This window comes from Paralichthys olivaceus, chromosome 13, assembly GCF_024713975.1.
Source record: "Paralichthys olivaceus isolate ysfri-2021 chromosome 13, ASM2471397v2, whole genome shotgun sequence".
NCBI lineage: Eukaryota > Metazoa > Chordata > Actinopteri > Pleuronectiformes > Paralichthyidae > Paralichthys > Paralichthys olivaceus.
The window spans coordinates 3680204-3703124 of record NC_091105.1 but is presented as its reverse complement, the minus strand read 5'-3'; the positions used below and the strand labels follow the sequence as shown (position 1 = coordinate 3703124).

Here is a 22921-nt window from a genome sequence, read left to right as displayed (position 1 = left end):
TGGAAGTGAGGCTTTCAAGGACGCCGAGTATGAAACAGAGCATCAGAGGAAACGTCAGTACATTTATTACTGTGCTTATTATCTGTTAAGTTTAAAGTGTGACTGTGCTCAGATGTGTTTAAAGTCTTATAATGAAGCTTCACGAGTTCTTTCTACCTCACATGTGACGGAGGCTGAAGAAAAACTAACGCATCCAGATTCCATCTCATCGTTTTCTTGACTGAACAAGTTCTGACGTCAGATTCTCTGTCGGCCTCGTGTGAATCATCCGAATCTGAGAGAAAGAGAAGAAGAGAAACACAAATGTGCCTGAACGTAGAAAACCCAAACATCAGCAGCGATGTGGCAGATCGTGCAGAGACGGACGCTCTGTGACTGAAAGGTCAAACTTTGAGACCACGTGTCAAGTAGAAATACTCTTGAGTCAAACTCTCGACCTCTGCGTCGTCTCTCCCTGTCAAATATTTTCCTGCAGCAGCAAAATGCTAATTGGTTCGTTTGCCTGTTAGACAGCAGGAGACCGGTGCAGGAAAACAGAGGCTCACAGAAGCTCCAGAGTCAGAACTGGACGTTCGCCTGTTTGAATTCCTGATTGTCTGCGAAATAATCAGACGCACGTTTCCATCAACAGCTGCTGAGTTACTCCTGAGCAACAATGAAGAGTTTCAGGTTATTCACTCTGAGCAGCAGCGACATGTTTGTGTCTCGAATCAGGAAACTAATTGAAGTTGAAAAGATGCAACTAGCAGCTTTTTTAAAATACCCCGGATTCATCAAATTACTATTTCTTTAAAATCACTTCATAATACATATTTTTTAATGGTCAAACCTGTTTAACTCAACTCGTTGTTGTTGTTGAATTCCTTTGGTTTTATGCAGAACTCCCTGAATTATTGGATTCATAGTTATAAGAACTTGAACAGGTCGAGCTTCCTGTGCAGATTCCAAATGCAAATGATATCATGGGAGGAAGTGGCCACGGGTCGTATCAACACTGTGAGGAAGCTGAAACATCCAAATAAAACCTATTGATCAGTGTCTGAGTCTGCACCATCATTGTTCCCACAGAAAAAGCCTCTCCCCCCCCCCCCCCTCTCTCTCTCCCACTGAGGGAGTAATCGCCCCTCATCCCTCTCAATAACATCCTCATGGTCAATCTGCTGGACGGAGAAATCCCCCCTCTCGCCAGATTACAGCAGTGGCCGGCTGGGATTAGGTTTTTAAACTGTACAGGACTCGTGTTTTTCTTATCGTTCCCCTTCATGTGTGCGAACACAGATGCTCCGCTCAGGGAGCTCAGCTCAGATACCGGCAGCGAAAACAACCCAACCAAGAACATCTTCTGGGCCGTCACGTGACCCACGGGCCGGGCAAATAACAAAAGCTCATGGAAGAGGACTTTTCTTTTTTTTTTTTGTTGGTGTATAAATATAGAAAGAAATCCAACGACCTAAAGTGACATTTGAAGTCTCAATCTAAAACCTCAACATTTCATTCTGCCGTTACTGTTTGTTAACGGATCACAGCCGGAGATGAACGTTTAACATATTGTTTCTTAAATCAGAAAACTTTCAGCGTTTTTATTCTCCTCATCTTCCTCATGCATCATTTTTACTCTATTCCAATATTTCTATCACGGACTTTGTAAACTTTGTTAATAGTAAACTCAGATACACTTCGCTCTCGTTTTTATCATATTATACCTCGACAAAGTATAATATTAGACATTACTTCCTGTAACTATATTATGCATGTGTTTCCACAATGAGCAGATAAACCTGTCGTCTCTACGATACGTGTCATTTACATTCTGTGGAAGCTTCATGTGCAGATGCTTTGTATCGACGTCCTTAATCCCAAAACAAAGAGGCACAAACAGATAATCCAGTTTCTCTGCAGTTTTTAAATAACAAAGAAAACAATGTGTAAACTGTAATTTCAGTTTTGTCTAATATGTTGTTTAGTGAACAAGTTAATGCATTTATTTAGTGCAATTGGTGATTTACTAGATATTCCAAACTATTTGACCATTTATTTTTTCTTTTGTTGAACTTGGTTGTTTCTTGTTTTTGTGTATCTGTGAATTAGAAAGTGACAGTGTTGATGCACTTCTCTTTCTACTTGAGTTTTGTACTTTGTTTTTAAGCAACGTGTGTACGTCATATTATTAGCATCTTTGCGATTGTCTACTTGAGGCACACGTTCACCATGTTGACCCGTTAGATCATTAAAAACTAAATATGGAGTTTAGAACAATAACAAATCTTTGACTAAATTCTTAATCATCTTTCTTCTAAAACTTTAAGCATTAAAAAGGTACCATCGGTTTTCTTACCTATATTTCATCACATGTAGTGAGAACTAACAAAATGCAAAGGCGGCTGTTTATTTTCCCGAGGGATCTGAACTATTCAGTAAAACCTGAGCTTGTGAGCTGAGGCTGGTTTACGAGAAATAAACTGAGGAGAATAAGCGAATGTTTCCACAAACCGAGACGTCAGGCTCATACAAAACACAGTTTATTCGACAGTGTCTAGGTCCAAGTACCAACAGACCCCATACAAAAAAAAGAAAAAAAAAAGAAAAGAAATGCTACAAACTTCCAAAGAACAGAGATAACGTCCATCTACACAAAACTTCTCCTTAAAAATACATTACCATTAACACAAAAAAGTATCGATTAAAGATCATATATGTAAGGGGATTCCCGTCATATTTAAGTGATATTACATAACAAGCCGGGGTAAGATGTCCGATGAGAAGGGAGGGCGCGGTGAACGAGAATGAGAGTCAACGACCGTACGAGTGTGGGTGGGATTTTTATTCTTTTTCCCCGACAGAGCGAGAGAAGAGGGCAACAGTCAGTGATGCAGCAGTCATGTGGGCGGGAAACGGAAAAAAGTGGAAAGAAAAGGGACGAGAGGTAGCAAAGGGGTGCGCACAGAGGTAGCACATAGCGAGAGGAAGATTTCTAGAAAGAGGTAGCTAGCGGATGAACGACTAAGAGGTAGCAGAGATACTAACAGTGCTAGCGAGAGGGGGGGAGGAGGGCGGGAGTGGTTTTTAGATTTCACATTAAAACAAAGTTATTCGTGAGTCGTACGAGACGACCAACAAGTTCTTTCATCAGACACGAAATGAGTCGAGTGAAAACTTCAGATGCTAAACTTTTATTTCTGAGATGATTTATCTCTATCTGAAAACAGTAAATTCGAACTGGGACATTCACGGTAAATATATGAAGCTTATTTAAGTCACACATTCAAGCAAACTTAACCAAATAAATAAAATGCAATAGTTATTAAATATCCGTGCTGGGCTGAAGACATTCACCTTTCAGTTGGTGAAACACTCGTGTTCTTCCTCAGCTGTAATTAGAGCTCGATAAAACTCTTCTGGAGCTTCTGACTGAACCTCAGCAGAGTCCTGAGCAGACCACATTTAAACGACCAGAAGTTCAGTTAAGTTTCAGGTCAGCTGGAAAATGGATGTTGACATTGACTAACAGTAACTTTTTACAAATTTCAGCCGAGTGATAAAACGTTCAGTGGTTGTTCCCCCGGTTCAATTTTCCTTTTTATTAACTGGATCAGAACAGGTCACAGGATTTCGGGGCAAAACTATGAACTCAGGATTTCTTCTCATTCGCCGCCCAAACAGGTTGATATGCAGGAGTGAGGATATTGCTAATGTTTTTACCGTGGCTAGTGGCTAAAAAGCAAAGATGTCAGTGCGAGGGGTTAGCGAGGTAGGAGGCGTTAAAGAGATTTTGAGCAGAGGTGTGAGGAGAAGGGAGGTGGGGGTGGGGGGTTGGGGTCAGTCGCTACAGTATCAGCACCTAAAAACATCTACGAGCCCACCGCACCGAGGAAGAGTGTCGTTCGCGGTCAGATGTTTCGGTCGAGCCGCATCACAGCGTCTCCCTCTCTGTAAAGGCCGTGTGAAGGTCAGCAGGAGATTATATGTATGTGTTTGCTATTGTGTGTGTGTGTGTGTGTGTGTGTGTCTGTCCAGTGCTTTGTGGCAGGGTCCGGCCAAGTCGTTGTGTGCACGCAGCCTCCAGTGTGAGCCTCAGCTTAGCTTGTGTTTCTGTGTGTGTTTGTGTGTACATGTGCGACAGTGCTGAGAATGATGGTGAGTTTAGACGTCTGTTCTTCCTCTGAGGTTTTAATAAATTGATTCTGTGGGTTAATCGCTCATGATATCAAATCTGAGAGTGTTGTGGCAAAGCTCAAAGAAAAGTTTTATTCTCACTGATTCAGCTTAATTGTTATACAATAACTGTTATAAATACACCAACGGGCCCCAAAGTTGAACCAGGAGTTTTGCTCTCTATGTTTTAAGAAATTGAAATGTATTATTTGTGAGGTTTAAAGATTTCACTCTTCTGCTTTGGGTTGAGAGCCACAGACAAGGTCGGGACGAACTGAAAGACGGACAAGTACAGTACGTTTTTGGATTTGGGCTTTTCATGGAGTTTGTAGATAAGAAAAATGATTCAATCATCTTTGTTTAGGTCGAAGGACAGAGACAAAGGACATGTAGGGTTTATTTGTGTGGTTAAAACACGGAAGAGTCTTCAACACGCTCTAACATGTTGAACTTTGTCCAGTTGATCGGCTTCGTTTCTCCGATTTGAAACTTTTTTGACTGTAGACGATCATATTTGTGTAACTGTACATCTTACGAGACGCAAACTGGTCAGAGGAGGCAGACGAGTGAACCGCCATCTCACACTCTATCCTGAGCACACACACACACATTCACAGACACACACACAAAGAACTACAGTGTATTGTTTAAAAAGAGGAGCGAGAGGTAGATACTTGACAAGACTAGAGTGAGGGCAGGCTGGGTCCTCTTCTGTGTGTGTGTTTTATTCATATCATTGTTTAAACCGTCTGTGTGTTAAAACTCACGCACAAACACACAAGCCTCCGCTGTCTGGTCTCACTAACTCCACCTAGTGATTGGCTTAGAGACGAGACGAGAGGGTGCGTGTTAAAGAGCCAGGATGGGGAAACAGCGTCAATTCAAACCGGACTGGAAACTTTGAGACACACTTTTTAATCTGTCCTGTACATAGTCATTACCTCCATCCTCCATCTGGCCCAACCGAGCAGAAAACAGTGTTTATTACTGGACGAGTCTTGCCGCAGTGCCCTGAGAGGAAGCCTGGATGTTTGTGTGTGTATAATTGGGTTACCCTTGCCACTGAACCCTGAGTGTGTGTGTGAGAGTGTGTGTGCACGTGTGTCTTTTGAAAACGTTAATGGAGATTTTGAGAGCTGCGGGAAATTTTTTGAATCGGTCGTGAAGGCCATCAAATACGGGATTGGGTTTCAGAGATAAAGTTGTGTGTGTGTGTGTATGCTTTTGTCTGTGTGTCTGTGTGTGTGTGTGTGTTTAGTTCTTAGTTGTCAGCCACCCGGGCACTCGGGGGCGCTGGAGGAGCCACAGGAGCTGCAGGAACCGCTTCAGGCTGTGCAGGTGCTGGGCCAGGGTCTAGAAAAAAAAAGATAAAGATTCTGATTTTAGAGAAACAAACAGTTTATGGAAAAAGGTGAGTCCATGGTGGCTTGACTATGGTTCCCAACATGAGGGTTTGGAGTTTGGGCCCTTCCGAGGACCAGCAGGTAAAACTTCAGGAGATGATTAACACAAAATAATGTGTATTCTTGTTTGTACTTTTATGGATATTTTGTATTTTCACTTTTTGTTTTACATTTTAAAATGGAGCCGTCTAAATAAAGATGCTGCTGACTGAGTTATTGTTTGGCTGCAGACTCAATAAAGTGTCAGGTGACGCTAATAAGCAGCCAAGACCCAAACATTTAGCTGCAGCTGACATTCAGAGTAAATACCAGCTGTCAACGCCCGGGTCAAAGCAATATTTGAATTCCCAGAAACCCCTTCTTTGGTTGTTTGTGGTGTAAACACTGGATTCTGCTTTCGGTAAATCCAACGGTAAACACAACACCAAACATAGATCACTGTGTTTGTCTAATCATCACATGTACACAAACATACAAGTTTACACATAGAAAACGAATGTAACTCAAACTTAATGCGACAGAGTGGCACTCACACATGCCGTTGGGAGCTCCAGGGTGGCGTGGGGGCATCATGGGAGCCATGCCGCCAGGAGGGGGGCCTGCGGTGGGCGGGCCAGGCATCATACGTCCAGGTATCGGCTGGCCTGGTCCCATCGGTCCTGCAGTGGATGAAGTAGAGAAAAAACAAATCAGACATGTGGAGATTTAAAGGAGGCAATGAGCTGCACAAGCAAAAATCTTGCCAAAGGGAAGTTTTCATTCAAATCATTTTAACGAGGGACTGGCAGGCAAATGTTGAAGAATCATTTCAAAACAGAAACACATGGACAGATTTTTGTAAACTTCGACTATGGCATCAAATCTACAGGGTCTCTTTACTTGATTGCAAACTAGCGCAGTGTTCCTTCTAGACATGCCTGTTTGGAATGAACCATATGATCAGTCTGCGGTAATGATGGTTGCAGAAATTATTGTGTGTATGAAGACTGGCCGTGTTGTATAATTTAATTCTCACCCACAACTAACAACTAGTTTTCCCACAAGTAGATTTTAAATAATTGTGTACAGAGAAAGCGTTTGGACACATCAGCAGTCTAGAATATAATCTACATCTCTGTGCTTCATCCTTTTCTCTCCCTCTCTGAACACTTCATATTCATCACCACGTGCTCATCTCTCACCTGTCTGTCCTGGGTGGTGAGGGGCCATGGGGTGGTGACCCATTGGGGGGTAGCCAGGGTGCATGGCAGCACCGGGCGGTGGCCCTCCGTGGTGTGGTGGGGGTCCTCCGTGATGTGGTGGGGGTCCTCCGGGGTGCATGCCTGGTTGAGAGGGCCCAGAGTGGGGTCCAGATCCGGGGGCCTGTCCCTGGGCCTGGGCAGCTGCGGCAGCAGCGGCGGCGGCAGCAGCAGCAGCTTGTTGCTCCATCTGCTGCCTCGCCTTCATCTCGGCATATTTGAGCTGCTCCATGTGGAACGCCTGACGCTCGGTGAGCAGCTGCTGTCGCTGGAGCTCCAACTGCACAGAAAGACGCGGAGAAAGATGAATTAAAAAACATTTGATATAATCAAAACCAAGGACAACAGGAAGCCAAGTGATGATCAAGATGCGTTGGACAACACATAAGGGTCTAAAAGTAAAAGCGTAACTGGGTGAAATTCAAATTGATCATTGACCCTTTTCCAACCAACATGAGTGTGATTTATTAAGTTGTCTTCTATAAGAACAATTGTTTTCTTTGGCTCTTTAAAAGGCAACAACTTGACAAAAATCACATGGGGATGTGTGTTTAGGGCAGTTGCAAGGTTTTACATTAAATGACGACATATTAAAAACATGCTATAATTTAAATGTCGAAGTGCAGCTTTGACACTCACCAAGTCCTGATTTCCTGAAAATACCGATATCGGATTCTTTGCGGCCTCATATCACTATCGGCCCCAAACATATTCATCGTTTAGGCTCTAGTTTGGAGATTGATCTCTTAAATCTTATATAAACCAAACTTATCTGCATGTTTAGATCAAACTAGGGACGAGCGATTTGATTAACTTAACCCTGCAATGTTAAACTTTCTTTCAGAGCTCTATGAAAATATTCTTCAGGTTTGTTTACTGGCTGCCTGTACGTCTGCAGAGGAGAAATCATGCTCAGACTGTGTAAAACGATCTTTTGTTTCTTTGCTCCTCTTTGTTTTTTTGTTCGGCGCTCAGTGTTTTACAGCCGATGGCAGAAGCACAGGTTTAGTTTCTCTCCTGTCTTCAGAAAGCTTATGTAAACCAGGCTCCTTTTCATGCACTATTTACAGCTGTGAAACTGGGCTACGCTCCCGATGCCTCCAACGCGAAAACACAGTTTTAAACTCTTGCTTGAGTCTCCAGGGATTGTCCATGAGCAGGACACACACACAGAAACAAACACACACAGCTGAGCGCTTTTCATTTGCTTTTTACAGACAGGTAACAGTTTTACTTGAAAATGTTTTATTTGCAATTCAGTTCCTTAACAAAGAGCTGATTCAGTGTTTCCTTTCCAGTCTCTGGAGGATTTGGAAAAGAGAAAATGACCAACATGAGAGCTGCTAATGTCTACTTGCCACTTTCATTTGATTTTTTGTTTTTGGATGTAGGCACTTGTTTATCCCAACCATAAATCCTCTCACAAACATATCATTAAATATTAATGCATTATCATGACATGACCTATTTACTGGAGAATCCCCCAGTTGATGAATTTAGGGTAATTCACATTCTGATTCTGAATTATATGTAACCATGACAATTTGGAGTTGTAAACAGGTTTTGTTCAGTCTTGTCTGTATTTGAATCAACACTGGAGGGGGTGTGACTTCAAACTGCAGGATGAGCTTATGTTTACAGACCACCTGCATTATTAATAACCACCGCTGAGGGTGTAGAGGATTTAAGTGCATGTAATAATCCATAATGTGCCATCTTTCCCAGTTGTGCTGGTGCAACGTCCACGTTTATTCTCAAGTTCAAACATCAGCTCTTGGACTTACTGCTTCTTTCTCTCGGTCCATGATGGTCTCAAGCTCCTCGAAGTGCCTCAGCTTAATCTCCAGCTTCTTCATCTGTGTCTCAACCAGCAGAGCAACCAGGGACTTGATCTTCCTCTCCTCCACTGCTGCCAAGTGCTGAAAAGAGAGACAAACAGGAAGACAGCAGAATCAGTAAGATGACCAATGTCTCTCTGATAAAGTTTCATAAAATAACACCTCAAGTGAACTTTGGAAAATCAGACTTGTGTCAGCTCTCCTGCAGTCTCACCTTGGCCTTGGTGGCAGCAGATGCCAGAGCAGCTGCGGCCGCGGTGGCGATGTTTCCCTCTCCAATGTCATGCTCCAGCTTCTTCCTCTTTTCCTCTCCCTCCTCTGTCACTGCCTTCTCGTCCTTCTCCTTTTCCTGCTCTGAGGACGATGTCTCCATGGTCTCCTCCTTGTCTTTTTCTGAAAGTGAAAGAAATATAACGAGCTTTTGAGTGTTTTCTGTGTTTGAGTGCAATTAGATCAAAAAACATCCCTCTGCACATTCGTCTGCTAATCTTAAGAAGAGTTTTCAGATGTCTGCACAAAATCTTGAGTTTGCATTTTCGAACATTTTGTTATCAAAAACTCTTACGAGGACTTGTTCCATAAGACAACTAACACAGAAAATATTGATCAATGATAGATTTACTTTACACATTACACATTATCTTTACCTGCTGGAGACGTCTTGCTGTCTCCTCCTTCCTCCGTCTCCTCCTCGCGCTCTGATGGCTCTGTTCCCTCCTTCTTCACTTTGTCTGTAGGCTCCGTCTTGTCGCTCTTTTCTGCAGACTCACTGGGCTTCTCTGCCTCATCCTTCGACTCTGCCTGAAAGGTTAAAACACAGGGAAATAACAATAAGTGGTACATACAAATGGCACAAGAAGCACAAACAAGACCCTTTGTTACAAGTCTTACTGAGATCTGACTTTAGATTGAGTGTCACTCACAAGTTGAATAACAGCTGCATAACGGCAACAGGTGAATGTAGCTGTTAATCTGAGACGCTCAGGGCGCCACAGCTAAGTGAATTGAACAATAGGTCCTGTCCCTACTTATGTTTTGAGGACAATCACTGGGATTTGAACAAAGTGTCTGACACTGGTTAATGGATGTTAATGAGGAAACCATCAACCACCGAGCTGCCCAGCAGAGCGGGGACAATGTGAACGTTTGCAAATGTCATTAAATTCACCCGCTGGGCCTTTCCACACCAAGAGACAGGACCAAATGTAGATGAGTGGAAAGATTTATTTTAAACACCATGTGAGAGAGCGGACAAGTCTTAAAAAAATACACATGAGATGCTTATCAAAAGAAATTATGTGTTTTTTGTTTTACCACATCAAACTTTGAATTGCTCATGCAGAGATCAGGGGCAGACTAAGAAGAAATGATGTGAAAGGTGCCGCAAAAATATGTTTTAAGAGTTTTTCCAAATATAACAATTACTCATGGAAATTCATCTTGCTATTGTTCGGGATGAGGTTGGTCACCTTTTAATTTTATATGACATCTAAAGCCAAAAACACCTTATTCCTCAGGGCCACAGAGCTTCACCGTTGTCCTCAAACTATTAAAAACACATTGGTGAGCCACACTGCTGCATTGGGTGCCATCTTTCTTTATTACCATAAACACACAGTCCGTGGTTTATTTTAACCACAGCGGTTGTTCCTCTGCTGGAAATAAAAACACTGAATGTGTATTAACCTGCTACTGAAAATAGTCCCTAACAAATGCACAGTTTACTTCTGTTTGAGGACAGTCTGCTAAACATGGAGGTTGTTTTAGGGGCTTATTTTATTTACAATGAAAGTATTTATTTGAGAAAAACAACAAGACTTGTGTCCTCAGTCAGAAGCATTGGGTTTGAGGCTGAGTGCCATAGACAAGTTAGGAAATAGTTTTTGACTGATCAATGTTGTGTTGGTCTCGACATGGGATTTGTTGGCAAAGAGAAAAATATAATTTATTTGCAGCCTTGTGTTTTTAACATTTGCAGAGGGACCCATTAAAACATGAATACCCAAATGAAAAAGAATAATGAGGATAACAACAAATAATAAGAAACAGGCCTTTTGAGATTTGCAGGAAACATAGAAAACATGGTCTTACCTTATCAGCCTGTTGGGAGTCTGAGTCCGTGTCCATTTTTTCTGTCTCTGTGGTTTCTGCAGGCGACAGAGTGATAAAGAATAAGTTACAGAACAACACACTGATCACAGATTGATTAGTTGGTAACAGAAAGCTGTGCTGCAGCCTTAAGTTAATTGAGAATACAGATTCTCCCCCATGAATTCTTTAATCTCCCAAAAAAAACGAGATGAGACAGAGATGTTACACAACAAGTACAGTACATTGAACAGTAATGATGTACCTGTAAAAGAATTAAGACAACAGATGTCAGACTATAAAACACATTTGTTGATTCTCTTGAGTTTAACACCATCAAACACTGTTGGAAGGAAGTGCGTCCAGAGAGGAAATTCAGGTCAAAAGCATTTTAAGTGTAGTGGCCCACAGGGAAGGGTGTGATGTGTACACACATCCACACAACCAGGGGAGGCTGAGTGTTAAATCATGTCATGGGTGCACTTGAGTGTGTGTTAAAGGTTTGAATATTGACTGTGTGATGTTGTGTGTGTTGGTCGAGTGCTTCAGGCGAGGCAAGGTGGTCACTGCATTAAAGGTTATTGATTGAAATAACGGCTCCGGAGGAAACTCCCTCAACTATAATTAATGATTGGTTTGTTTGTGTGTGTGTGTGTGTGTGTGTGGGGGGGAAGACGTCAAAGAAACAGGGAGAAATGTTTCAAGGAAGCACAAAGCGAAACAGAGAGGAAGAGATAAGCTCGTGTTGGAGTGTGATGACCCAGTTTTCTGCTCCCCCTCCTCCTGCTCTCTTGCCCCATCTGCCACTGTTGTTTTAATCCACTGGTTACCACGGCAGTATGCACACATGCACGCACATGCACGCACACACACATATACACAAATATTTCTGTATGGCTCACCCCCCCCAGACATGCCGGTGACAAGTGTATTGACTTCAAATGTCAAGACAGATTGATCACTGCAGCCTCATATTCATGTGATCATTGGAGGACAAAGTGAAAACACTGTCCAGTCCTCCCTCTGCCTTAAAAAACAAAAACGCACGCACGAGCACGACAATGATCTAAACTCAAAGTTTCCTCTCTCTGCAAGGGCTTGCTAGTCAAACTGCTAACCTATACTGCCCTCCAGTGGCTGCAATCTCCACAACACAATAAGAATTTAGAATCAAAGTTAAAATTCCATAACCACACTTCCTTGAAGAATCAAGCAGATCCCATGTGTCTACTTCTCGGTCACATGTTACCCACCAGTCTTTTCTGGCTCCTCGGGGGCCGTGCCAGCGATGCCACTGCTTTCCAGGCCGAAGGCGGGGTCCACCTTTCCTGTGCTCCTGGCAGCTTCCTGCACCTTCTTCACATGAGCCTCCACCAGCTCAGCAGGCACCTCCTCACGCACACGGGAAAACTCCTCTGCAGACAGACAGGTGCATAATTTATGATTCAGATATTAACCTGACACATTTATTAGGATTTGGAAGATTTTTATGATTCAGAATAAGTTGTTACAAACTAGACTGTACTGTTATGGTACATGGTGATTTTTTTTCCCCCTTATTACCAACTCCTCATATTCAGTTTCCTCTACTCAGTTCTCACCTAGAGCTGCCCTGGCTGCAGCAGATGCGACTCTGGGGTCGACCACAGAGGCCAGGAAGGCGACAGTGCTCATGACAGGGTTTCCAGACTGGCTGAAGGGTATGGGCTGGTAGGCTAGAGGGCCCAGAGTGGACTCCGTGCTCTCCAGGTAAGGATCCTCGATGGGCAGCCGTAGGAAGTGCAGGATACACTCATCCTGGGTGCGGGAACCTATGTGCTCCGACACTTTGTTCCAGTCGTCTTTGAACATCTCCAGAGCCTGGGAGAAGGTGAGGAGAGTGAGTATTGAAGTCTAACCATTTAAAAAGCAAAGGAGGAGGGATAGAAATGTACAAACTAAAGGGTCATAAGATGGAATATGATGGTATGGAGGGAAAGAGGAGGGGCAATATGTACTGTGGAAGAGCGGGTATTTCAAAAGTCAGAGCGCAAAAGAGAAAACTAAGTCAAAGACAGAAAGAAGGGATCAAGATGCGTAAATAGATGGAAGAGGAATTAAGTTAAAAGGAGGGGGAATAAGGGTGTGGAAGAAAGACGGCAACAACAGCTTTATTACAGCTTCTTCTTTTGATGGACTCACCTCTAGCAACAGCAGAGTCTCCTGCTCGGTCCAGTCCCTGGTGGAAGTGACTGCTTTACCCTGTAGAGATCCAAACTGAAACATGTTTACAGTGTTTGAATTATTATCAGTGGAATGAGTAAAATGTTCAACAAAATGTTTGCCTACCATACAAAGTGAATAGATAATGTTTGAAGTTCTTTTTAGGATATTTTAAACGTGTTGAAAACATATTCAGGATGTAAAGCGAGTCGTGGGCTGACCTTGGTGCTTTTCTTGTAGAGGTCGGGGCGAAGGCCAAAGTTCTGCAGGTCGATGGCTTTGTCTTTGCCTTTGTCTATGAAGTTGGGCATCGGCTGTTGAGGAGGAATCTGGACAAATGAAGCACAGGACATGAATGTTTCTGTTCAGTGAGTTTAAGGGGAATTTGTATGGATCTTCATTTGACATTGAGTTTTCAAAATATAGGTGATATAAATTTTATTACATTCAAAGATTCTTTCAAACTCTCAAATGTAAAAAAAAGTTGTTTTCCTTTGACGAGTAAAACTGAAGATATCAAATTGTGATCTGTTTAGCTACAAAGCCGTGTCTTAGTTTTGTAAATTGCTGAGCAGTGAGGTAACATTTTATAATCCTTTAAAATCACTAATCCATTACTCAAACTGTCCTTCCTGAAGCACATTTCATCATTACTTTCCTGAAACAACACACACCCATCACCATAACAGTTTATAATCGCTTCAAACGCAGGACTGCTGACCTAACTCAGTTTCATATCACTTAAGTTGTTCTTACCGGTGGGGGTCTGTGGTTCAAGGGTATGAGGCCAGAGGGTGTGTCAGCCAGCACAGTGAAGTGGGGTGTGGGTGGGGGGCCCATGGGCAAAGGGCGACTATCTGAGTCCACCTGGTAATTGACCAAACCCCACTGCTCCAAGAACGCATGGACCCTGGACACAAAGAGCAGAGGCATTACATGAGCTTTAATTTACTTCTCGTTAGAAAATTGATGCAGCACAAATGTGCATGCTCATAGGACTTAACTCACCTCATGATGGCGCACACATCTCCGGTCAAGTTCCTGCGGCAGGAGGTGGAGGTGAGATACTCCTGAGGGTTGAGCCGGTACGTGTCGATCATGAAGTTACGGTAGGCCAGGTATCTGTTAAAGAGTCGAGAAGAACCACGAAAACATTAGCACAACAGGACAGGTATCACTTTGGATCTGCAGCAACACAGCGTACAAAAAACTTACATGTATGAAACAAGTCTTGTGGTTGGAAATGATGAGGTGTGTGTATATGCATTTACTTACATCTCTGGAGTTTTGGACTTGTTCTTTCCATTGAAGAACTCGGGTAAGGCTCTTCTCTCAATCTCGTGGATGCTGACCAGAAAACACAGAAAAAAATATTTACAAGCGGAAATCAGGAAGGAATAATGAAAATTAGCATCAGTTATTTTAAACATTTAAAAAAAAGACTCAGTTTTTAGTTATCTGAACATTTGGAAACTTATATGCACACTATAAACACTAACACTGTTCAGCTAGTAATAATTAAAGCCTCCGATTGACTTCCAAATTGTGTCATTCTGCTCCGTTGCCTCCATTATAGTGCAACACATTTGTGGCTTTCTCATTATTATTCCACAAGACAAACAAAAATCAGAACCCTGCAGACGTGTCTACAGTTTTTGTCGTAGAAATCTTTTTATACCCATTCCCAAGCTCTTACCAGTTGTAGTCGAACCAGGCAGCATAGCTGGGGATGATGATGTGATGAGTCTGTTCAGTCACGTTGTCCTCGCCAGCATCGATCAGCCGGTTGATTTCAGCTTTGCCCTGGTCCTCGTCATCCTGCGATGTCAGACAGGTCAGCATGATTAAAACTGCTTTTGTGTGAGCAGGACTCAGATGGATTGAAGATGATTATTTGTGATTTTTAAAGGCCATGGTTTCTGGGTGGTGGCAATGGAAAATAAGCGTGCAGATGCTTTAATTTATTTTCCAGGCCAACGTTCTCCTTGTTATTTCTTTTTTTAAAGAGTATTATCAACCATATAATTGTTTTTCTGGAAATATAGTTCATCTGATCCATTTCAAGAACTACTTTTCCTGGATTATAAATCATTTCAATATCTTACTTGTTTTAGAGTAAAGGAAGTAGTTTAAGTTAATTACACATTTACCTCAACATATTAAAAACCTAGTACATGGCCTAAAATTCTGACAATTAAACTCATCAGAAACCATGTATAAATATTGATAGCTGCCCTGAGCAAAGGTTAACACCTGTTTGGTTAGACAGAGTCATCTTACCTTTCCACCAGACAGCACAGAGTCGTCCTCCATGTCATCTGGAAAAGATAAAAACACATTTCAGTGAGGATGCATCACGATGCTTGTTTGAACTTTAATAATCAGTTTTTTTTGATTGACAACTAAAAACAACATGTCAAAAATACATACCCAAGTCGGCCACATTCCCTCCTTTCACCGGAGTATTTTCGCTGTCTTTCTTTGAACTTGCTGTGTTTGGAAGAAAAAGGAGATAAATATGTTGAAGTCGACGAATCGTGAAAAAAAGAGTCTAATTCAGTTGTGGGTACGAAGGCATTAAGCAGCACTCTGGTTTGCTGAGGACACTCAAATAGATTTGAGTGAGAACGGGTATGTGTGTGTGTTGGAATGAAAAAGGAGGAGATTTTGGTGAAAGTGGGACATTGCAGAGGGGACCTGGTCTAAAAACTGATTTTTACTGAGCATTGTGTATTTGGTTTTTAAAGAGAAGAGGCAGAGTTTCAGATCAAGCTTCATTCTTCTGTGGTTGTTAAAAAAGAACATCCTCAGGCCGTTTTCCTAAATTTGTGACTGGAGCTCTGTCTGAGTGTGTTGGATTTTTCCAAGGATTTTTCTAGTCACTCTTGTGCCCCAGTGCACAACAACAACACAACAACAAAGAAAAACCACACAAGGAAACCCACCAGAAAAGACAATAATTGATAAGGACACGCTGGCTGATATACAACTTTGCAACAGAATGTTTCAGCTCATTCCCAAAATACACGTACCATTTTTGGACACGCTGCCCTCCTCCAAGCTGGCACCAGCCGACGAGTCGTCTAAGTCCTTGGTCATGTCCTCCTCTGTGTCCTCCTCCTCGCCTCTGTGGCCTCGTCGCTTCCAGTGAGGCCCGGGATTCCTGACACCAGAGAGTGAACCATGTTATGAGTCAGTTAAAGTCAATACACTATAACAAAGGACATAGAAATTTTGTGCATATTGTGCTTTAGAAATCATTTCATCTTGTCAACAAGTATCGCCTGTGATATACAGGACTGATATATCTCGTCTCTGTGTGCTGAGGAGCTCTGCTGTCATATGTACAGGACTGATCCAATACTGGTGTATTTTAACAGCTGTTGTTACTAACTTTGTATGGGAGTGATGGTTGCTGTCACTTTTGTAAGGCCTAGTGCCGGTTAAACCCTTTCAAGAACACAAAACTTTGCACATAGTTGTTTCCCTCGTGGGACTTCCCAGTGTGGAATATTGCCAAATACCAATCGTTTTAGCTAGCTCTATGTAATGCTACACAACAGGAAAACACTTTTTATTTATTTCCAAGCTCACTAGCATTTCGTTATATTAAAAGAAATATTAAAACGTGGGCTTCTTACCCCTTCTTTCCTCCCTTCTTGCGAGACTCAGCAGGAGTACTGGGCGGTGAGGGCGAGCGCCTCCTCTTCTTGCCGGCAGAGTTGGCTTTGCGCTCCTTGCGATCGGGTGTACGGGAAGACTGATCAGACAAACCCCGTGTAGCGCAGGGAGCGAGGGATGGAGGATGAGAGAAAGAGCGGCAGAATGAGAGGATGGAACGGTTGCACACACAAGGAGGGGAAGCGTTGGGAGAGCGACGGCAGGGAGGGGGGATGCTGTGGTGGTGGACATGATCAGGGTTCCTGTGTACTTTTAAAGTAGCTTCTCTTTCACATAAACCTTCAACTCAAGTTCTGTGGTGAAATATTTATTTTCCATAAATGTTCTTAAGCAACCAAACTTTTCTAAAGTTAGTTTAAATAATAGTTGGATTAGTTGTTCACTAACTTTTTAGGCCACATAATGAAAGTAATGCATCACCTTTGAGTGAAAAATGTCTCTTATCATTCTTATTATCCTAAATTACAATTAAACATTTTCAAGGCCAGTTTGCTTCATGTTAATTGACACCTCCATTATCTGTAACAGACAAAATAATTTAATAAAATGTCTTTTTTTGAAATGAAACGCATGTCTTTAAACTAAAAGAATTATTCAATATGCCTTGCACATTCTCTTAATTTTAAAATCCTGGATAATGTTGAAAATTATTTTCCAACAATGGACAGAAACCCTGAAAGACATTGGAGGAGACAAAGAGCGAGGAAAGCTTTGGAAAGGATGAGCGACAAACAGACAGAGGCACAACAAAGACGAAGGAGGATGCACAGTCCACAGGGCAAAGACAAATCCAACAAAACAAGCGTGCAGCAAAAAATACTCTGAAACATTCATGCTCATTTTGTCAGTTAAAAAAATTCCATCACCAACTTTTTCCACACCCATGAACTGTGTTTGACTGGTTTCAATTTGATGTGAATTCTGTTCTTCCATTTTGAAGTGAGAATTTCTACTGGAGGACCAGTGCTGAGAATTTCTCTGGGGATGAAATTTTCTCAATAAAAGGAATAAGTAAAGCTATGGGTCACACACACACAATCAAATATCTACCTCCTCCTCTTTGGGGAAGATCCTCTGGCGGAAGCTGACTGGTTTCTTGTTCTCGTCTACCTCGTAGTCTTCTTCGTTCATCCACTCGTTGAAGGCGTCTGTCTCTAAAACCCACTTGGCGTGAACCTGATGGGGAGGAAGAAGCACACAGAGGTTGAGGCAAGTTGTTTATTTATCATTTATTATTTATCATACTCAAGTAATCTAAACCTCCCCTGAAACTGCTGCCCTGATTTTATCAAGTCAAGACTGCAGAAAATTCTTTGGTTGTCATGTTGTTTTTTAATTCAGTTCGGAACAAAAATTCATCAAGAAAAATATCATAAATACGAATAAATGACAGGATATGAAACTGGCTGCTAACTTATTCATTTACAATACCACTTCAAAACTGTCTAGTTCAGTTCTGCCTGTTCTACCTAATACTCACCTTCCAGGGTCTGTCAGTGCTCGGAGGATCCTCCACGTCACCATCCACCTCGCTGGCTGATACCCAGGTATCATAGCTAAAAGAAAAAAACAGTACATAAGGATCACTTGACAATATTTTCCTCACCTGAGAGAAGTTTGGTTACTGGGGCGTTTAGTTCAGCGTTACTATTAAATACTTTTTTAAGAATATTAGAAATCAGAGATTCAGTAGAATATATTCTACATATTCTATAAATGGTAAGAAACAAACATCATGTTATTGTTTTCTATTAACAAAGAAAAAAATCTTCGAAACAACTTGACCAACAATACATATGTCTTAAACTTATCTCTTAGATCTTATACTAACTTGAGTTTAGTTGTTGTTGAATACTTTTGGTAAAATAATAAAATAAACCATCTACTCAAGCATCCAAATCCAACTTTTTAGCAGCGAGAAAACTGTTTGATGATGTAATGACAGTCAAAGAAAAAAAAAACAAAAAGATGTATTACGGTGGCTCATCATTCATGAACCAAAGTCTGCGGTTGTTAGAGAGGACACATTCTCTGCTTACCTGTCTGGGTAGAGACCCCAGTGCACCAGCACCTGCTTGTCTTTCCTCATCACAGGCCGAAGCCACTCCTCTGCAACGCACACAAACCAGTGATGAGTGTTTCATACAGAAAAACACCGTTTGTTGTTTACAATTAATAAAACGCTGGCAATTTGTACTAAAGAAGTTACAGTCAAGTCTCTACCTTCGTCTTGTTGGGATGGTGAGGGGTAAATGTGGTGGGTGGCCTTTGATTTATCGTCAGTAATCGAGCCCTGAGGTCGAAAGAAAGTAAAGAGTTTTACATTTGAAACAATTCTACGTATCTGAGAAATATTTTCAATGGTTAGTTTTTTATGAATTAGGTCGGAGCTCACCTGGTGCCTTTTGATGATGTCTTTGAGCTTACTGGCCTGTTTCTGCTCGATGTCCGGCGACAGGAAGACAGTGGGTCGAGTCAGGCAGTTATTCTAAAAGTACAGAGACAATAAGTTAGAATCAGAAACAATATTTGTATCCCAAAATGTATGTAGGGGACATCCAGCACTCATCTGTCAATCCATTTCACCAGTTTGGTTAAAACTGCTTAGAGGTAACATTAACATCAAACTGCAGTTATAAAGACACTGAAACCATCAGAGAGGCTTAAACCGCAAAACAGTCAATCTCACTGCGATACAGGACAACGTAGCTGCGATACCCCAACTGTCTGCATCTGATGCCGCTTGGTAAACTCCCATTACTTTACTAAGATAACACGATTTTTGTAAATATTATAAATTACATGATTTATCAACATCAGCTAGTTTTATTTGAAATGATGGTATAAAATGAAGCCTATGTAAAAATAAACTAGTTTTTAAAATGTTACCATCACGTTTGTTTAAATGAAGACAAGAAGATCATCCAGAGATTGCAGCAGAGTCTTTATTCTGGTTTAAGTTCATCAGCCAGTTTGAAAACACTCGAAGCTTGTGTGTGGAGTGAGTAGATCATACCTGAACCAAGTTCTTCTCAACATTTAAGAACATTTCCACGTTCCTGTCCATCCGGGAAGGATTCTGCAGATCAAATCGACGCCTGGGAACAGTGGGCAGAAATTACTAAGGGCAACAAAATGATGCTGTACTCAAATTAAACTACATTTTAGTAATTATTAAGAATTAAAATATCATTTCCTTGAGCATTACCTGCTACAAGCTGTTCCAACGTTTAAATCCGGGTAATAAAAGGTACCTAGTCCTGTTTTGGCTTACTGCTAAAATAACTACAGAGCAATGCAACATTCTCATTTTTCATCCTTAGCAATCAATATCCAAAAATACAAAACAATTGTTTGATGAAATAAAATAATATACATAATTTAAGGACTTCCACGAATACAATTTATTCTCCAGATTGAGTGAAACTGAATAAAGAAAAGGGGCCACAGGGATTAAACATCATGACCATTAGAGGATGAAACTCTGGATCAACAGCAATTGTGTCTGTGGAGGTAAACTACAAGTGAACTCACCAGCCCTGCTCACTCTTGAACTTGTAGACAGACCCCAGGATGTGACAGAGAGCACCTCCTGCCTTGAAATCCTGAAAACATTTTGCCTGAAAATAGGAGAGGACGAAAAGGGACACGACATTTCTCCATTTAGCGTATGCTGACCACAGGTTTTTACTGCTGCAAGTGTTACCAAGCACAAACACCACATAATGGAGATGTATGATTGTGTGTGTGTGCTTACAGGTAGCTTGGTAAGAGCAGGATTGTTGACTCTGCGTCCAAACGCATCCTCCTGGAACTGCAGCAGCTGGACAACCAGGCCCGCCAAGGATTTACTGGAGGGGGAATCATTCTGGACATACTGGGACCAGACAGATATAAAAATATTCATTAACTCACTCACACTAGTAGAAATGGTAAACGCAGACATTTCAAGCTACACAATTTGTCTCAAGCAAGGCAGTACCACAATTACAATATCAACAATGTAAGGAAAAACACTATTTGCGAAGAACGGCAGAAAATACTGCAACTATGAAAATAACCAAGATATTAGTCTTATCGTGACCAAGACATTCCAAAATTGGAAGAGCTAACAACAGCAAATATTTGATATTATGGTTAAAGAAATATCACTCTGGCTACAGCAAAGAGAAAGTGTGGCACAGAAAAAAACCAATGTCAAAGAGAACCACTTCTCACATCTAACTCATCTGTTCAAGGCTGAATATAAATACTATAATAAGTCTATTATTAACAACCAGGAGAGTTTTTTGAACCTAAATCAGTTTGAATGAAGAGTTAAAACAATGTCCAAACATAACCCAGTTTAAAAGAAAGTACAAAGATATGATGTCCACAAGGTGCAGGGATGAAGAGGGGATTAGAGAGTCACTTGGTGTTTGCACAGGTACTGTTTCTTTATTTGCTCAGTAATATTTTTCTTCCTCTCTTTTTGCTATAAATAACAATGCAAATTTGCTTATATTTTGATTTTGAGTATGTAGGTGTATGAGTTTAAATGTAACTTTAAGATAATTAATCTTATACTTAATTAACCCCCCCTTCACTGTATGTATAATTTCTCTTTTATTTACATCAAAATAAATACAGATGAATGAATGAATCTGTACAACGTGAAGCTACTGGACACAAACAACCTGGAGCACCTCATCCAGGCTAGCTCACCTGACATGTTAATATGCACCTAAATGTCTAATATGCACCTTCATCCACTGCACCCCCAACCACACGTGTGTCCCTTTATTTACCTTTGCTGCCTCTTGTTATCTAAAGTGTGAGCGCAGATTGACTTGACGTCAGGAGACCGGAGGACCACTCTTTGTTTGGCTAACTCTGGAGCAGCATGAGCACAGAGCGGGTTTGTTGTTAAGTTGAATAAACTCTCGCCGCTTCTTCTTCAGCCCAAAATGAACTAATCTAAAAGTTTTCGTATTATTTGTTCTCAGCTGAGAGACATTTTGAGCGGGAATAGGAGGCAGGTGTGGGTCTTATCAGGCTAACATGCAAGTTGACTGCATGCTGTCCCGTGACTAGCATTGGGGTTAGCTACTCGGGCCTTTAGCAGCACTGGTGAGGGGGTGAGGTGTAAATTTACGATGAACAGATAAAAACTGTGAATGTAAATAAAAGCGAACGAGGCTTCAGCGTTTATCCAGACATCGTTTAGAGCCATTTCCCCTCTGAGCTTGTTGTTAGCAGCGCTGCAGGGTGGACGGTTAGCTAGCTAGCGGCAAGCTAGCTAAGTGGTAAACAGCTCGGTGAGTCAAATTGGAGCTCGTCTACTTTGTGGCGAGTTTAATATGTTTTAAACTAACGAGTGTTTGAGCGAAACGCAAGTAAAAGTCAGCGGGAACAACCACAGCCTTCGCGTTAGCTAGCTCGGTGCAGTTAGCTTCATTGTGCCACGGGCCTGCGGAGGGATCGATGGAGGAGCCGCTAGCTCACCTTCTTGTAGTGTTTCCCGATCCACTGCCGCACCGTCTCCATCTGGGATATCGTCTCCGAACTTTCCCAGAATTTCGTGGACGGGCCGCCGTCCTTCTTCCGTCCCACCGCTGCCCCGCCGCCGCCGACCGGGCCGGTGGCCGGTCCGCCGGAGCCCGTCCCGCCTGCCGTTGCCGTCGCCATTGTGTGTTTTGTCCGCTGTCGTTGTCTTTCTCCTCCGCGGCGCCGCTCGCACTAACTAACTCCTCCAATGGCGCTGCGCAGCTTCCGCGTGAGGGGGATTGTGGGAAATGTAGTATTCGGCTCAGGGGGGAAGAACAAAAGGAAACCGGTTCTTCTTCTTCGACAGTTTTAAACAAGTGAAAGTAAAACTTGTTGGAAACATCTGTTGCATGAAAACTTTTAATTGATTTATTCTTCAATAGATGTTTTTATTCATAAGTCATGTGTGTGTTTATTACTGGGAACCGTTTAGTTTAAGTTAATGGATTTAATTCAATCTTTCATTCATTCATTATTAGCATTTAAATATTTCGACTATATTTCAGAATCACAGGGGCTGATAAAAGTGAATGTTAATTTATCATGTTACTATACTGGAAAAAAACAACTGAACTCCTTTAATGATCCAACATGTTGCAGCAGTAAAGGGAAAGTGTGTCTGTGTGTGTGAGGGTCAGGATGGTGCCACCCTGTGGTTACACTTTGCTAGCTGTTTGCTTTTCATGCCTGTTCAGCCATGAACGAACTGAACGTTTGCTCTGTGAGAGATTGAAAAGCTGATACAAGACTCTGATGATGCCGGGAGACCGTGTGTCTCTTTCCACTCAAGGCC

General features: G+C 41.9%; 1 protein-coding gene across 4 annotated transcripts; it reads right to left on the bottom strand.

The window, feature by feature from the left end:
- Nucleotides 1–2503: 2503 nt before the first annotated feature.
- smarcc1a (SWI/SNF related BAF chromatin remodeling complex subunit C1a) lies at nucleotides 2504–22352 on the bottom strand. Of its 4 annotated transcripts, none has more exons than XM_069537193.1 (28): nucleotides 22087–22352; nucleotides 20360–20479; nucleotides 20137–20222; nucleotides 19619–19700; nucleotides 18998–19090; nucleotides 18826–18895; nucleotides 18642–18711; nucleotides 18083–18158; nucleotides 17653–17778; nucleotides 16563–16681; nucleotides 15954–16084; nucleotides 15352–15411; nucleotides 15202–15239; nucleotides 14618–14739; nucleotides 14197–14268; nucleotides 13930–14043; nucleotides 13678–13831; nucleotides 13143–13250; nucleotides 12901–12975; nucleotides 12321–12579; nucleotides 11973–12134; nucleotides 10723–10778; nucleotides 9279–9432; nucleotides 8846–9024; nucleotides 8578–8712; nucleotides 6737–7073; nucleotides 6089–6214; nucleotides 2504–5505 (listed from the first exon to the last, which is right to left on the bottom strand). In XM_069537193.1, exons 1-28 carry the CDS (start codon nucleotides 22267–22269, stop codon nucleotides 5414–5416), a joined length of 3399 nt encoding a protein of 1132 aa, XP_069393294.1. In that variant the 5' UTR covers nucleotides 22270–22352; the 3' UTR covers nucleotides 2504–5413. The 4 variants fall into 4 exon arrangements, with proteins under 4 accessions (XP_069393294.1, XP_069393295.1, XP_069393296.1 ...); XM_069537194.1 differs by having other exon boundaries at nucleotides 12901–12960; XM_069537195.1 differs by having other exon boundaries at nucleotides 16563–16657.
- Between the last annotated feature and the right edge of the window lie 569 nt (nucleotides 22353–22921).